The 15,223-nt window shown below is 41.9% G+C and overlaps 1 protein-coding gene across 1 annotated transcript in view; it reads left to right on the top strand.

The window, feature by feature from the left end:
- The window catches only part of MICALL1 (MICAL like 1), a 977,256-nt gene extending 962,896 nt beyond the window's left edge, over positions 1-14,360 (top strand). Inside the window, exon 16 of the mRNA XM_044068010.1 lies at positions 13,199-14,360. Within this exon, the coding sequence (XP_043923945.1) occupies positions 13,199-13,317 (119 nt within the window). The 3' untranslated portion in view covers positions 13,318-14,360. The remainder of the gene's footprint in view (positions 1-13,198) is intronic.
- The last annotated feature ends 863 nt before the right edge of the window (positions 14,361-15,223 follow it).

Raw genomic sequence — 15,223 nt, 5'->3', positions numbered from 1 at the left:
CAGTCAGCCCGAATTCCAAAGTCTTGGTCCGGCGTCGGTTGCTGTCGCTTCTTTCCTGACGTCAGTGCGCCAGGGGTATATAAGAGTCATCCGACGCCATTTTCTTCAGTCTTTCTTGCCGCGCTGTGCCCGAAGCAGAAGCAGTTCGCAAGTGCTGGTCGGCCGACACCTGAGATTTTCGAATCGAATTTCAGTCCGAAGTCTTCAAAGCTAAGTACCCCGTTGGGGAACCTTTTCTTGCCTCAGTCCGATGTCAGAAAAAGTTAACAATTGTATTTCTTGTGGGAAGCAAATACCTCATAAGGACTTTCATTCTTATTGTGCACCTTGTTTAGGCCCGGACCATGACATCACTGGTTGTCGGTTTTGTGCTAGGTTCAATAAGCGAACTATAAAGCGACGCTTTGATTTTGTACGACACTACTTCAGTAGAAAATTTAATTACACTATGCCGTCGGAGCAACCGACTACCAGCGTGCATGAAAAACGCAAAGATAAAGACAGGCAGCCTAGATCCAAGCCAGACTCCGAGGCCTCGGCTGGGCTGGTCGCCGGTTCTCCGGTTTTCAGTGAGGTGCCTACGCAGCCCCTGGCGACCGCAGTATTGGAACCCCAGACCTCTTCGGATTCTCAAGCAGAGAGTTCTAGGCCGATGCAGCCATTTTCTTTAGGCCCTATCGACAACATTGCAGAAGGAGAAGCCGGTGCTGTGGAAACACCTTCGGTTTCAGAAGGTGTCTTCAGACCGACTACTCTCACCATAAAATCTTATGCTAAGCTTAAGACTCCTCTCAAACCAAAAAAGACTGCACTTCAGTCTCCAGTTCAAGGCCCCATGTTTAAGAAACAGATGCTTAAAATGGCTGAAGATTTGATTTCTTTAATCAGGGGTTCCCAACCCCCCCCCCCCAGACAAAAGGCCTAAACAGGAGGAGGATTATGCCTCCTCTGATCAAGTGTCTATTTCCTCAGGCTCCTCTGAGGAACAGGATTACTCCTTTTCCCCTTATGAAGATTCTGATGCTGAAGATTCCATTCCCTCAGCTTCTCCCCCTGAAGACTATTCCTTTGGGGAACCTCACATACCATGAGGGAACATTTCCACTGGGAAGGTCAGGATTACTCTGACTCAAAGAAAAGGCTCCGAGAGTTTCCTTTACTCCCCCAGCACAGACCACTTGCTACCCCTCCAGTTTTAGCCATTGTGAATGATGTTTACTTAGAATCTAGTCTAAATCCAGATTCTCTTCCTCCTGCTCCAGCCAAACCAGATAGATATTATAGAGTGCCTGACTCTCACAAATTCCTGTACAAAAGCCCTGTTGCTGACCCAGAGACAATCTCCCAGGGTCCCAAAGGGGCTAAGGCTTCTATGGCTAAAAATCCTGTACCCTCTGAAAGGGACTCCAGGGCACTAGATAGGTGGGGGAAGAAAGTTTACACCTCAGCTACTCTAGCTATGAGAGCACTAAATTGTCAATTTCACATGCTGAAATACCAGCAATTCCTAATGTCTCAAATAAAAGAAAAGATGAGCACACATACTGAACAGTCTGAATTCAAGGAAATGCAGGGTCTGTTGCATGCAGCTGAACAGGTGGGCAAACATACTTTACAATGTGGTTTTGATTCCTTGGAAGCCTCTTGTAGAGCAGCTGTTACTAGGTCTGTTGTATGTAGGCATGCTTGGTTAAAGGAACCAACTCTGCCTGATCATGTCAAAGCAAAGTTACTAGATGCACCCTTACAGCAGGATGTCTTATTTGGAGTTAAAGCAGAAGAGGTTTTAAAGAAAATGGAGGATAAGGCAAAATCTATGCAGACGGTCAAAGATTTCTTACAGGTACAACCCTCACGCTTCAGCAGAAATTAGCTAACAAAAAAATTGGTCCTTTCCAGCTTCTGACAGACCATAGAGGGGTAAATACAGACGCCCAAGGGGCAGAGGACAAGCACAAATCCCTTACAAACCTCACCATTGGGCACTGCAACACAAAAGGGAGGAGAAGACAGGTCCCAAACTACTAGAAGACAAACACAATGACTTACACCTCAAACTGCCAAGCAAAACTCTCTTGGCAGCTCCTGTGGGAGGAAAATTAGCACTTTTTTCAGACAACTGGCGCATTGTCGCAAAGGACAAATGGGTCCTAGACATTATCTCACAAGGATACAGATTCCATTTCCACACCTTGCCAAGGATAACAGGAATGCCAAATCTGCCACAAAATCAATGGGCAGAGGCTCAAAAACAAATTACAGCTCTCATGGACATGAGAGCCATTCAACTGGTACTTACACAGGAGCAAGGCCAAGGATTTTACTCAAGGCTATTTCTAGTCCCCAGAAAGGACAATGCTTGGAGACCCATTCTGGACCTTTCAATCCTAAACACCTTCTTGCAAGTACCCAAATTCAAGATGCTAACACTGCAGCAGCTTCTTCCCATGCTGGGCAAGAAAGCTTGGCTAGTAACATTGGACCTCAAGGAGGCATACCTGCATGTACCTATAAGACAAAATTGCAGAAGATACCTCCGTTTTATTGCAGGTTCAACCCATTACCAATTCTCTGCACTGCCCTTTGGCTTATCTACTGCACCCATGGTCTTCACAAAATGCCTGGCACCAGTAATTGCATACTGCAGACAGAGAGGAATTCAAATATACCCATACCTGGATGACTGCCTCATCCAAGCAGAAAGCAAGGACATTCTCTTACAGCATCTGACCTTTGTAAAACGCCTTCTAAGTTGCCTAGGGTACACAGTAAACGAAAAGAAATCAAAACTAGTGCCCTCACAAAATATGACATTCCTGGGTGCCAGCTTGAATACAATGGCCCAGATGGCTTATCTGACGCCAGACAAACAACTACAACTAACTCAATACTTCAAAATAATGGCAACAAAGACCCAACTCCCTGCAAGAAAAATTCTGCAGGCCTTGGGCTTCATGGCATCTTGCATACTACTAATAACATTTGCAAAACTGTGTATGAGGAAATTACAATGGTACCTGAAAAGTGTATGGACTCAACACAGAAACAGCTTGGAAACAAGGATACCTCTCATTCCCTGCCTTCAACAAGAGTTTCTATGGTGGTCACAGGCATGTCACCTCAACAAGGGTCAGCCTTTCACCGTACCCCCTACCCCCAGCCAGGCAAACTATGACAACAGATGCATCGGACTATGCCTGGGGGGCACACATGGCAGGACGGTGCGTTCAAGGCATATGGACTGCAGAACAAAGGAATCTGCACATCAATCAAAAAGAAATGCTAGATGTACAGAACGCTCTGCCAGCCTTCAAGGACCTCTTACATCCAGGACAGCTTATAATAAGGACAGACAACACCACAGTAATGTGGTACATAAACAAACAAGGGGGTACACACTCCTACCCTCTATGCAGGCAAGCAATGACCTTGTGGAACACAGCACTGGCCTACCAAGTTCAATTACAAGCTCAATTCCTGCCAGGAAAAAAGAACACATTGGCAGACGACCTAAGCAGAAACATCATGGATCCCCACGAGTGGAAACTGGATCCACAAGTATTTGCAATGATAACTCAAAAATGAGGCCGCCCAGACATAGACCTTTTTGGCACCCCCCAAAACTATCGGGTATCAAAATTTTGCACAAGGACATTTCACCATCAAGCTTGGAAAGTGGACGCACTCTCATTCAGTTGGAAAATGCTGACAGTATATGCCTTTCCTCCATTGCCCCTTCTCACAAAGGTGCTGCTGAAAGTCAGGATGGAGAGACCCCGAATGATACTCATTGCCCCAGACTGGCCACACCAGCACTGGTACCCACTACTAAGGAACATGGCCCAGGGCCCACCATGGATTCTACCACAAATTCCTCATCTGCTCACACAGCAAGGCAGTCAGATTCTACACAGCCAGCTCAAAACCTTAAATTTGGCTGCATGGCAAATCACCTAAGCAACCAGCCAGTTCCTCTTTCACAAGCTGTTATGGATGTCATTCTGGAGGCCAGGTGGCCCAGCACCAGGAAAGCCTATTCAGACAAATGGAAAAGATTTTGCGCCTGGAACCAAGCTAAAGGCCAAAATACCCTTCAGCCAGACATACCTCAGATTCTGCAATATTTAACTGAGATGTTACACAAAGGGCTTTCTTTTTCATCTATTAAAATCCACGCCTCAGCTATTTCAGCTCACTACAACACAGATCCTCCCTTATTTTCACATCCACTTCTAAGGCAATATCTCAGAGGGGCCAAAAACATTAGGCCTCCCAGGAGAGCGCCAACACCAACTTGGGACCTCAACTTTGTTCTGGAAAAACTTACGCTGCCACCTTTTGAGCCAGCTTTCTCAGCTGACTTAAAGTTTATATCATGGAAGACTGCCCTGCTGCTAGCAATTACTTCAGCCAGAAGAGTCTCAGAGCTACAGGCACTAATGGCAGTAGAGCCTTTCCTCATTTTTCATCGACAGAGTTTCTGTACGAACTAACCCCTCCTTTATGCCAAAGGTGGTATCCAATGTGGCTCTAAATCAAACCATCCATTTACCCACCTTCTTTCCAAATCCACATAACAAAGGAGAAAGACTTCTGCATTCCTTGGACATTCACAGGCAACTACGTTACTACTTGGATAAAGCTAAGGTTTTCAGAAAATCTGGTCAACTTTTTGTATCCTATGCTACAGCATCACAAGGAAAGCCTATCTCAAAACAGACCATTTCAAAATGGATAGGACATTGCATATGTTTTTGCTACACCCATCATGGAAAACCAGTTCCTGCTAGCATAAGGCCCCATTCCACCAGGGCAGCAGCTACATCTGCAGCCTTCCTCCGAGGGGTGCCAACCAAGGATATTCTGGAAGCTGCAACTTGGAGTTCAGTACACACCTTCACCAAGCACTATCACTTACCACTTTACTCTAAGACCAGAGCTGGCTTCGCCACTGCAGTTTTGCAGGGCCTTCTAGCCTCCTCTAACCCTGTTTGACTCCACCTCCCATCCTTAGCTTTGGGATTCTACCCAAGTGTGATGACTGCAGCAGGGTAACACAATGAACATAGTACAGTTTTGTACCTACCATAAATGTAGATGTTCGAGTGTATACCCTGCTGCAGTCCACGTTACCCTCCCTCCATCCCCTCTGAACTAGCTGAACTTATCTCTGCCACTTAATCGTATACTACCTCTGTGGTGTATTTGCTTGTACCTAAGGGTTTTGTTTTATTTTTTTTTTTATAGCCATATGTATGTATGTGTGTATATATATATATATATATATATATATATATATATATATATATATATTGCCTACCATTTGGGGGCACCTGACATCTGGGGCAAGAAAAACTGAAGAAAATGGCGTCGGATGCCTCTTATATACCCCTGGTGCATTTACGTCATGGAAGAAGCGACAGCAACCAATGCCGGACCAAGACTTTGGAATTCGGGCCGACTGCGGGAATGCCTGACAGCAGGATAACCCAAGTGTGATGACTGCAGCAGGGTATACACTCGAACATCTACATTTATGGTAGGTACACAACTGTACTTTCTCAGGGGTATATTCCACCAGGGCAGCTCATACTCAGGTGTCAGCCCAGCCCCCTGGAGCTGGCAAGTGCAAAAAAAAAACTAAATATGATGTTGATGTCCTTGTTAAATCACAGATTTGCTGACATTCAGGTTGGAGGATGTCTGCGCAGCTAGAAGAAGGAAAGCTGTCAAAGTCAAGCAAGTCACTGGGCCTTCTGCAGCAGAACTCCCAGTTGTTGCTACTGTTGCAACAGTGAGAATACTCAAATTTAGCCAGAACTGTGTTAAGCTCCTAACGCATCTGTTTCTGTCTTTCCTTTCCCACATACAGTAGGAATTGCCCTACTAAACAGTGGTCTTACTGCTGTAGGTAAGGGAAAGGGAAATATAAAAAGCGTGGAAGGCTACCCAAAAGAGAAGATGTCAGACGTTTGGAAGAGGAAGGTATGGGAACCCTGAAGAGCAAGATCTCCAATAAGTGAAAACAGTGACTGTATTAGCACAGCTCCCTCCCCTTACCCTGTAAAACTCCCCTACACTTTCATCCTCCTCCCTCACTCCAAAGCTCTAAATGATTGGGAGGCTGGCTGGCCGGCCGTTGGCTGTCAACAATTGACAGGTATCACAGAAGGCCAGTGGGTTCTAAGTATTGTATCAGAATGTTACATACTTCAATTCAAAACTTTGCCCATGATGTAGGGCATCCCAGTCCTAGGGAAGAGAAGGAACCTCTCATAGAAGTTATGTTTTCAAAAGTGAACATAGAACATGTTCCTCCAAAAGAAGTTATCACAGGCATTTATTCAATGCTGTCCTTGGTACCAACAATGGACAGACCCTAGAGACCCATCCTAGATCTTTCAAGACTAAACAGATTCCTAAATGTCGCATAATTCAGAATGCTAACCCATCCATGAGGCTCGGTTGGCCCCTCCTAACCCTGCAGTCACTGGTAGTAGCTCTGAACGTAAAGGATGCCTACCTATGCATACCAATTCACAGAGATCACAGGTGCTTCCTCAGATTCAAAGCTGGGAGCTTCCATTACCAGTGTACTGCCTTGTCATTTGGTTTAGCCAGTACATCGAGTATTTATAAAATGTCTTGCTTTAGTAATACCCCAAACAGACATGATTTACTTTAACAGAGCTCACCAGTGTGCCTAAGTACAGTACTCCACAGACTTCAGAAGTGGAAGTGTTTCCAGCATATGTTGCCTATAAACATCTTGGAGAGATTCTCAAAGCAATATTTAAGCAACGCATAAAAAGGACAAACGCTCAAAGCAAATGTTTAAAGGGTAAGATCCAAAAGATTCTGGACAGGAATTTTAAGGAGGAAAACATCTGTAATTATTCTTATTACATGACATCCTGGGAAATATGCATCTATCCTATGAGAATAACCATTTCCAAACTCTAATTAAGGTACTCAAGAAAGCATTTCCATTCAGGGCAAAGAGCATTGGCATACACCCATATCTGAATAGCTGTCTCATACAGGCTTAATGCTAGGAAAATATACAAGAGGCCACGGTTTACACCCTAGAATACTTTCAGAAGTTGGATATCTCCCTGAACCTGCCACAACTTGTGGTATTCCTAGGAGTCTTACTTGATACCACAAGGAGCTCAAGTTTTGCTTCAGAACAAAGTAGAATTCTTCATTGCATTCTTCCAGGAGACAGCAATGAAGGACTCTGTCATAGTTCAACAATTCCTGAGATTTGTGGAGTGTATAGCACCAGTAGTTCTTACAGTAACTCTATCAGGACTACATATGAGAAACTGTACTGGTACTTGAGCCACTCTTGGAAGCAGCATGAAAGACCGTAGGAGGGGACCATCCTAATCCTACCTTGCATAAAGAGGTAGTTGAAATGGTGAGCACTTAAATTTCAATCAGTCAAGGATGATCTTTCATAACAGGTTTTGAGAATGAACATCTTCAACACAGTTTGGAAGGCACATGCAATAGATGTCAGTATACAGGGCCACTGGAGCACTGAGGTAAAGTGAGGACATGTAAATCTGAAGAAAATGGTAGCAGTAATTCTGGCCATCAAAGGTGTCGGACTAGTTTGCAAAACAAGAGACTTGAACCTAGTCATAGCCATTTGGTACATAAGCAAATAGGCACTCATTCTTATCCTTTCTCCAGGTTAGCCATTCAGGATTGGGAGGAAGCCCTTTAAGCAGAGATGACCCATAGGGCCACTTACATAACTTTTCAAAGGAATGTTTTAGTGGACCAGGTAAGCAGGACTTCAGCCAACTTTCCCTAATTAATGTTAGGGTCAGCTTTCATGATTTCACTCACAGGTGAAAGTGTACAAGTGATAAACCTCTTTGCTACTCCAAGAAGCATACAGCTGCAGACGTTCTACTCCATAGCACCACACACATAGGCTTAGACAACGGATGTCTTCACCTTAAACTGGGCAGGTCTATTTCAGTATGCTTTCCCTGCCATACACTTACTCCCATTGGCTATTTAGAAAATAAAGGAGAAGAGACCAGAAGTGATGATTGCTCTTTTCTGGTCAAGGCAGCATTGGTTCTTCCTTTAACTAGAGATGGCCGTACAAGGACCTGTATTCCATGATAAACAGATTACCTTCTTGGAGGTCTTGTATGCAAACCTCCTTGAGAAATTGCTGTACTGGTAACAAGGAAGAAATGTCAAGCCTGTGAACACCTTGATGCAACTCAAAGGGTCCTTTATACGACCATATCTGTCAATACTCAGAGTAAGCATTGAAGATGTGATCTTTCTACCCTGTGAGCATGTCTACTGAATGGATACTGTAAATACAATGAAGCTAGAAAGGCATGTACAGTGAAATCTTCCCTAATTGAATGGCAGAGATTTTTCTGTCTGGTGCTGCTGGAAAGCTCATGATCCAAAAATAGTTGTATTTCTGGTTCTACGGTATTTGTACGAGTTTTGTTCTGAGCTTATGTAAGCCTCTATTAAGGTATGTCCATCAACCGTATCAGTCTGCTAGTCCATGGAGCCACTTTTAGCATTTAGGCCTCCAGTGAAGCAGTTTTTCAAAGGTGTCCTGCATCTCAGGTCCACTGGGAAGGAGGTCATTCCAGCCTGGGATTTGAGTTTCATAGGTTTGTAGGTGAATACTAGGCCAACTGCCTTGAAGGGCCATTTTAAGCCTCACCAATAATCCATGATCGTAATCAAACCCTGGTAAACACCTTAAAAATTATGTCAACCCCCTCCCCAAATAAGTGTTATCTGGATTTGAACCCTGAATCACCTTTGTTGCATCTCTAAAGTCAGTGTACTTACACCTTGTGCCACAGGGGAAATTAACTCTGACATCTTTTGAAAGACCAGTTTACAGCATCCTTCACATACTTTCTTCATAGCCATTACTTCAGCAAGGAGGATATCTAAGCTCCAGACGTTAATGTATAGAGTTCTTAGATTTTCAGGTTTGTGCATAAACCCCTCCTTCATGCCAGAAGATACTACAAAAGTATTCCTAAGCCAAGCCATCTAGTTGCCTGTTTTTCCCTAACCTGCAAATTGGGGTGGGGGAATTTTTTTCACTCCTGGATATTCACAAACAGCTGAGTTACTCCTTGGACAAATCCAAAGATTACAGGAGGACAGGTCAAGTCTCTGTGTCTATAGGGAAGAGATGACAATATCAAAACAAACTATATTCAAATGGTTATCTTACTGCATATAATGATGTTATATGCTAATGGGAAGACACTGCAAGGACCCATCAGATGTCATTCTTTGTGGGACACAGCATCTAGCACTGCCATTTTCAAGGGGATCAGTATCCAAGACATCCCTTAGGAAGCTGCATGGTAATCAAGTGCGCACTTTCTCCAAACACTGTAGGTGGGATATTCAGTTTTGAGTCAGGATCGGATTTGCCTCTTGCCACCCTGTGGGAGCTGCTCAAGTTCTCCTTTGTACTCTAGCCACCCACTATCAACTGGAGTGGGGAAGTTTTAGAAAATTTCCTGCATATGATAGCTGCAAAAGTGATCCATATGAAGGGCAAAGTACAGTTTGTAAGGAACTTAACACAATAGCAGATGTTCCATTAGAATCACTAATGCAGTACCAGTTCCCTCCCTTCATTCAATTTTGTTTTACCGGAAGCACCATAGAGCTGTGATAAGGTCATAGATTCTTTCCCCCTTCTCTTTCCTTCTCTCATTCTTGCAGGTGTTATTACTCCCTTTTGGTCCCTGGTACACTTAGTCCAGGCTTCCTTCAGAAAACCAGGTATCTAAATATTTCCTAGCTGACCCTAGAGGACAGGTTATTGGGAGATCCCCTGTATTAGAAGGTTCTGATCAAACCTCTGTGAGGCAATAAAGAACTAAAGATAGCATTGCTGAAGCCACCTTTATACCAGGAATGCACAGACATCCAAGGGAAAGATGAAGTCATCCCATACTGGGAGGGTGGTGCTGGGATCTGGAAGACTGGATGGCTGCCCAGACTCTGCCTGTGGCACAGATCCTTCTCTTGGTAACTGTCGCTGTATTCCTTCTTGAACATCTACTATTATGGTAGGTTCCTTACATGAATGCACTTTCTCTTTTAACACTGCTCACTGGTTCAACTGCTCAAGCTGTGATTGTATTATGAAACTGAATACTTGCATAGTTTCATCCACAGTTCCCTCAAAGATTAACTGAACTCCTCCTTCATTACCTTAGCTACTGAGTTTGGAAATGGTTATTTTCATGGGACAGCTGCATATTTCCCAGGATGACATCTAATGAGAATGAATGCAGAGGTGTTCTCCTTAAAATCACTGTCCAGAATCTCTTGGGCCCTACTCTTTAAGCATTTGCTTTGGGCATTTGTCCTTTTTATGTGTTGCTTAAATATTGATTTGAGAATTTCTACAAGATGTTTACAGGAAACATTCTGCAAACAATTCCATTCCTGAAGTAAAGTCTGTGGAATACTTAGACACATTGATGAATTCTGATAAAATAAAGCATGTCTGTATGTAGCATTTTTGCCATGGCTTGTTTATACTAAAAACCTTTGTTTCCGTTTCACTATTCACTTCAGTAATGTTACTTTCATTGGAAAAATCAGAGTTTGGAAATGTAACATGATACTCAGATTTCCTGCAACTGAACAAAAGGTTGCATTTACTGGGGTCAACTTATAAAGTACTGGCCACAAAAGTTTCCATGGCAGAACACTAAAGCTACTAAGATATTGGTATTTTCTGTAAAGCATTGTATCATTTCTTATTGTAATGCAGCTGATATTTTCTGCACTGAAATGACAGTCTTTCTTCAGGAGGGTCCCTAAACTATTTTGGGACCAAGGTCCAAATGGGAATAGAGCTTTTCTGAGCTCCCCATTTTAAAAGTTTGTACTTGCCATTTGGTCAGATGGCACTACAAGTGCACTGGAAACCCTTTCATGTTGTCTGTTAAGGAAGTGCAGTGTAAGTATCCCAAGCAATTGCAGAATGTGACGCCTTTCTCTGATGTCTGTCAAGTTTGTGTCCCAGGGAATGTCTCTCCCTGATGGGAAAACCCAAAATACTCTCCTTTTTCCATTATGTCATTACGGTAGCAGTTAGGACTGCTGTGAAGTTAAATGCCTTGACGTTGTCTTGAGGGGTTTAAGGTGACTTATGTTTTCCCACTGATAGACTGGGAAAGTGTAGGGGTAGTAAGAAGAGATTTATTATATCCATTTTGTTCAATGGAAAGGACTTTGCTTCTCTCTGTTATGTAGATGATCTGTGATTTTGTGGATAGGATCCCAAAAGAGAAGTTCCTCCTTAACTTGAACATTCAGGATCGTCTGTAGAGATGTTCCTCCTTAACCTGAACATTCAGGATTGTCTGTATAGCTCCAGATGGAATTAGGACAGCCTTAGCCAAGTTACTTTGCAAACAGCATATGTTTTATTGTGTACCACTTTGATCAAACTGTCTGCAGTGGCAAAGATGCAGCAAGCTCATAGAAGCCAAGCCCTTTCTTGATAGCATTTTCACCTTGAGGTCAGGAAGAATGGAAACTTTTCCTCAAGTCTTGCTGTATCCAGGAAGGCAGATGGAGAAATTTGGGATCACTAATTAATAGCCTACAAACAAAACAACTCCTTTGCTCAAACCAGTTCACGCAGTTGGACTTTTTTCTCCACAAAATATGCCAAATCTGTTTAGAGAACCTGGCAGATTTTGAGATAAGTTTGTGACAAGTTTTCCATCACTGTCCTAATTTTGAAACCATTGCTGTGGCTGTCTGTCTAAAGTTTTGGATCAGTCATTGATAAGCTAATAATGCATGTCGTGGTGCATTAAAGCATGGACTTAAATATTTATATCACTGTAAGTTTCTTTAACTGAACTTGTAGCTCAGTCTGTAATAATGACTAAATAGTGAAACCCGAGTCTAGAGCCTAGTTTATTTTAAGTAGGTGGTTGCCCACAAATATCCTTTTTCAGACAAAAATGAAGACTTTCTTCCATCTATTTCAGATTTTCTGGGTGTGATTTCAATATCTGCTTTTCAGTCTTTCTTCATGTTTACTTTTCGAACTTTAAGGTTTGTCCCTCAATTCCAGGGCTTTGATTTATTTATGCATTTGTTAACTGGTGCATAGACCCTTTTTAGCCTTATTCTGTGCACAATACAGTCGAACAAGCTTTGGATTCTGTACAGTTAGTTTACAATAAATTTTTGCCTTATAACATTTTATGTATATAGCAGTAGTCTTGACTTGCAAAATTTTGTAAAATAGAAGAGAGCAGTTAGTAAAGTCTACAGATATATTAAACTGTTATGCTGCTCTGCCTTGATAAAATGGTTCGGAAGTACTTGGAGAACTTGCTTAATATAGGCTGTTACTGTTCAGTGAGTTCTGCATTCTCACATTCATGGCAGTACTGATTTTTCTTGTTGCCAGATCACTTCCATTTTATATTGTGGTCAAAATGTAACAATAGAATCCAAAATGTTGAAGAAATTTGGTTATTATGAAAATCTTCCTAAAGTATTTATAATCTTTTTTTTTCCGTTTGAATGTCAGAGTTGGTATTTGATAATCTACTTTTAAGTTGCAATGTGTACGATGAATAAGGTTCGGTTAAGTTTAATGATGAAAAATCTGATTTTTGTTTGTTTTGAAGTAAACACGTTAATTGTGGTTTTGTCATGCTTATTAGTGATTTTGTCAGTCAACAATTGCCTGATATGCAACTCTGAGCTGGTCTCTTAACCAAACACTCCTGGCATGAGTTGGAAAAAGGTTCAGGTGGGGTCAGTGCACTACCTGGTTAACAAAAAGAAAGAAAGTAGTAATGCCATTTATCTGCATTTAGAAATAAATTGTATTAGAAATTATCGGTGGTCTTTCAGTGGTCCTGAAGGTTAACAGCCTTTTAAGTTAACACCAGTTGAAGAAGAGTCAGAATTGATTTAAAATACTGGGAAAAAAGATCTGTAGTGATTTTTGCTGTAAAAGCAGAATAAGGAATTTTAGCACTGTGGATGTAGCTCAAATTTTGTATCGATAAAACTAAATACTATGGAATGAGCCAAGGAATAATAAGACAGCATAACTCACTGCAGTCTTCTTAATTTTGCATTGTTTTCATATTTTTGTGTTAATGTTGTCTTTTTTTTACTGCAGACTTTCACAAAGACCCAGATAGTGAAGCCAGAAGGAAAGGAAAGTTCAAGCCAATGAAGGTGCTAAAATTGTTGAGTAATAAGGACATGAAGTCAAAATCACCAAAGGATAAAAATTAAAATGGAAGCATATGGCATGGACAATGTGAACAAAAGACTTCACTTTAGAACATGAGACAGCCACAGTTCTCTTTTCTAATATGCTCTGCACCTGTACGTAGTCTTCATACGTATGGCACCCTTGAAGCTTGTTCAAGAACTGAAGATTCATTGTTGCAAGTACAAGTAAATGGACTGCCAGCGCAGCCGCATGCTCCAAGGGTTGTACTCTTTTCTAATCTGTATATAATACTTAACAAGCCTTTACCTAGTCACTGAACCACAGCCACGTTCCTAACCCTTAGTTATTTATTCTGGGATCACTGGAAGCCTGTCGAATTTGTCTTAGAACTTGTTTGTGGCTGAAAGTGACATTGATGACAGGCATACTTGCCATTCATAGAACATTGTGCCTTGTAACAGTGTACTTGTTTAACTTGTGTCTCTGAATATTAGGAGACAATATTTGTATGTGTGCTGCAAAGGAAGTGTGAAATAGTTTAGTTCCCTTTCTGCTGTGGTGTGTGTGTGTGTGTGTGTGTGTGTGTGTGTGTGTGTGTGTGTGTGTGTGTGTGTGTGTGTGTGTGTGTGTGTGTGTGTGTGAGAAGGAAAAAAAAAACTACTGCACGGGGCTCAAGCCTCTTCATCTCATAATGCATAACACATTTCTTTACACCTTTTGCAGTTATATGTTTTGACTGTTGTATGCAGCAGTCTTGTCTCTGTATATCTTTCATTATCTGGAATCATTTAGTAATTTACTCCCAGACCAAGTGGGTCCCATAATTCTCACTGCATAAGGAAATATGTAAGTGGTGTGATGGTCACTAACTTTGTCAGTTTACTTTTTTTTTTTAAACGTTTACCAAATTCTGCTGCAAAACTGCTAGTTTTGCTCTGATAATTTCTGATGTCAGACTTTCACAGGTTTTATGAACTCTTGTATATGTTTGACTTATCTAATATTCTTTTATTAATTGTCATTAACTTGAGCTGAATTATGTGTCTTCCTTACATGTCATTGCCTTGTACTATAAAACAGACCATCATTTTATTAGAACAAGCACCAGAGTTGTGCCTTTTGTAGGGAGTACTATTTTAAGATGATGAGCATTTTGCACCCAGTTTATGTAATATAATCTGTACACAATTTCATATTGCTGTCTTAAAGTGGTGGTTATAGATACATATCAGAGATAGCCAAGCCTTAAATTTACAAAAATGTAAAAAAAAAAAAAAAAAATTAATAGAAAACCTCCTCTGTATCAGGTGGAGTATTTTGTAGACTCTGCTATGTAATGAGGAAGCCATTTCCATAATGTGAAACTCTCTGATGTCTGTGTTGCGTGTCTTGCAAGCTGGTGTTGGGGTGGTCTCCACTGTTCAGATAAATTAGTTACTGTGCCTCTGTGTCTAAGGTTAAAGCAAATGAATGGCTATCATTTCTGATACAGGTCTTTTGACTTCATCAGCAGGACAATGGTAAGGGGCTCTCCGGTTCTGGAATGGGTTACCCACTGATATGGTTCTCCTTACTTCTTCAGCAGGACAGTAGTGATGGGCTCTCCAGTCCTGCAGTGAGTTACCCACTGATATAGGCCTCCTTACTTCTTCAGGAATGGCTTCTCCAGTACTCCAGTAGGTTGCACACTAATATATGTCTCCTTATTTCTTCCGAAGAATGGTGATAGGTTCTCCGGTACTGCAGTGGGTTACCAGTGATAAAGGTCACCTTACTTCTTCAGGAGGAAAATGGTGATGGGTTCTGCGGTACTGCTTTGGGTTACCCAGTTAAATAAGTCTCCTTCCTTCCTTCCTTCCTTCAGGAGGATGATGGTGATGTTTTCTCCAGTGCTGCAGACTGTTACTCATTGATATTGATCACCTTACTTCTTCAGGAGGGAGAATGGTGATGGGTTCGGCAGTA

Source organism: Protopterus annectens, chromosome 1.part0, assembly GCF_019279795.1.
Source record: "Protopterus annectens isolate FY-2018-M chromosome 1.part0, PAN1.0, whole genome shotgun sequence".
Lineage (NCBI taxonomy): Eukaryota > Metazoa > Chordata > Ceratodontiformes > Protopteridae > Protopterus > Protopterus annectens.
Note: the sequence above shows the minus strand (reverse complement) of the source record. Positions and strands in the feature narration are given on the sequence as shown.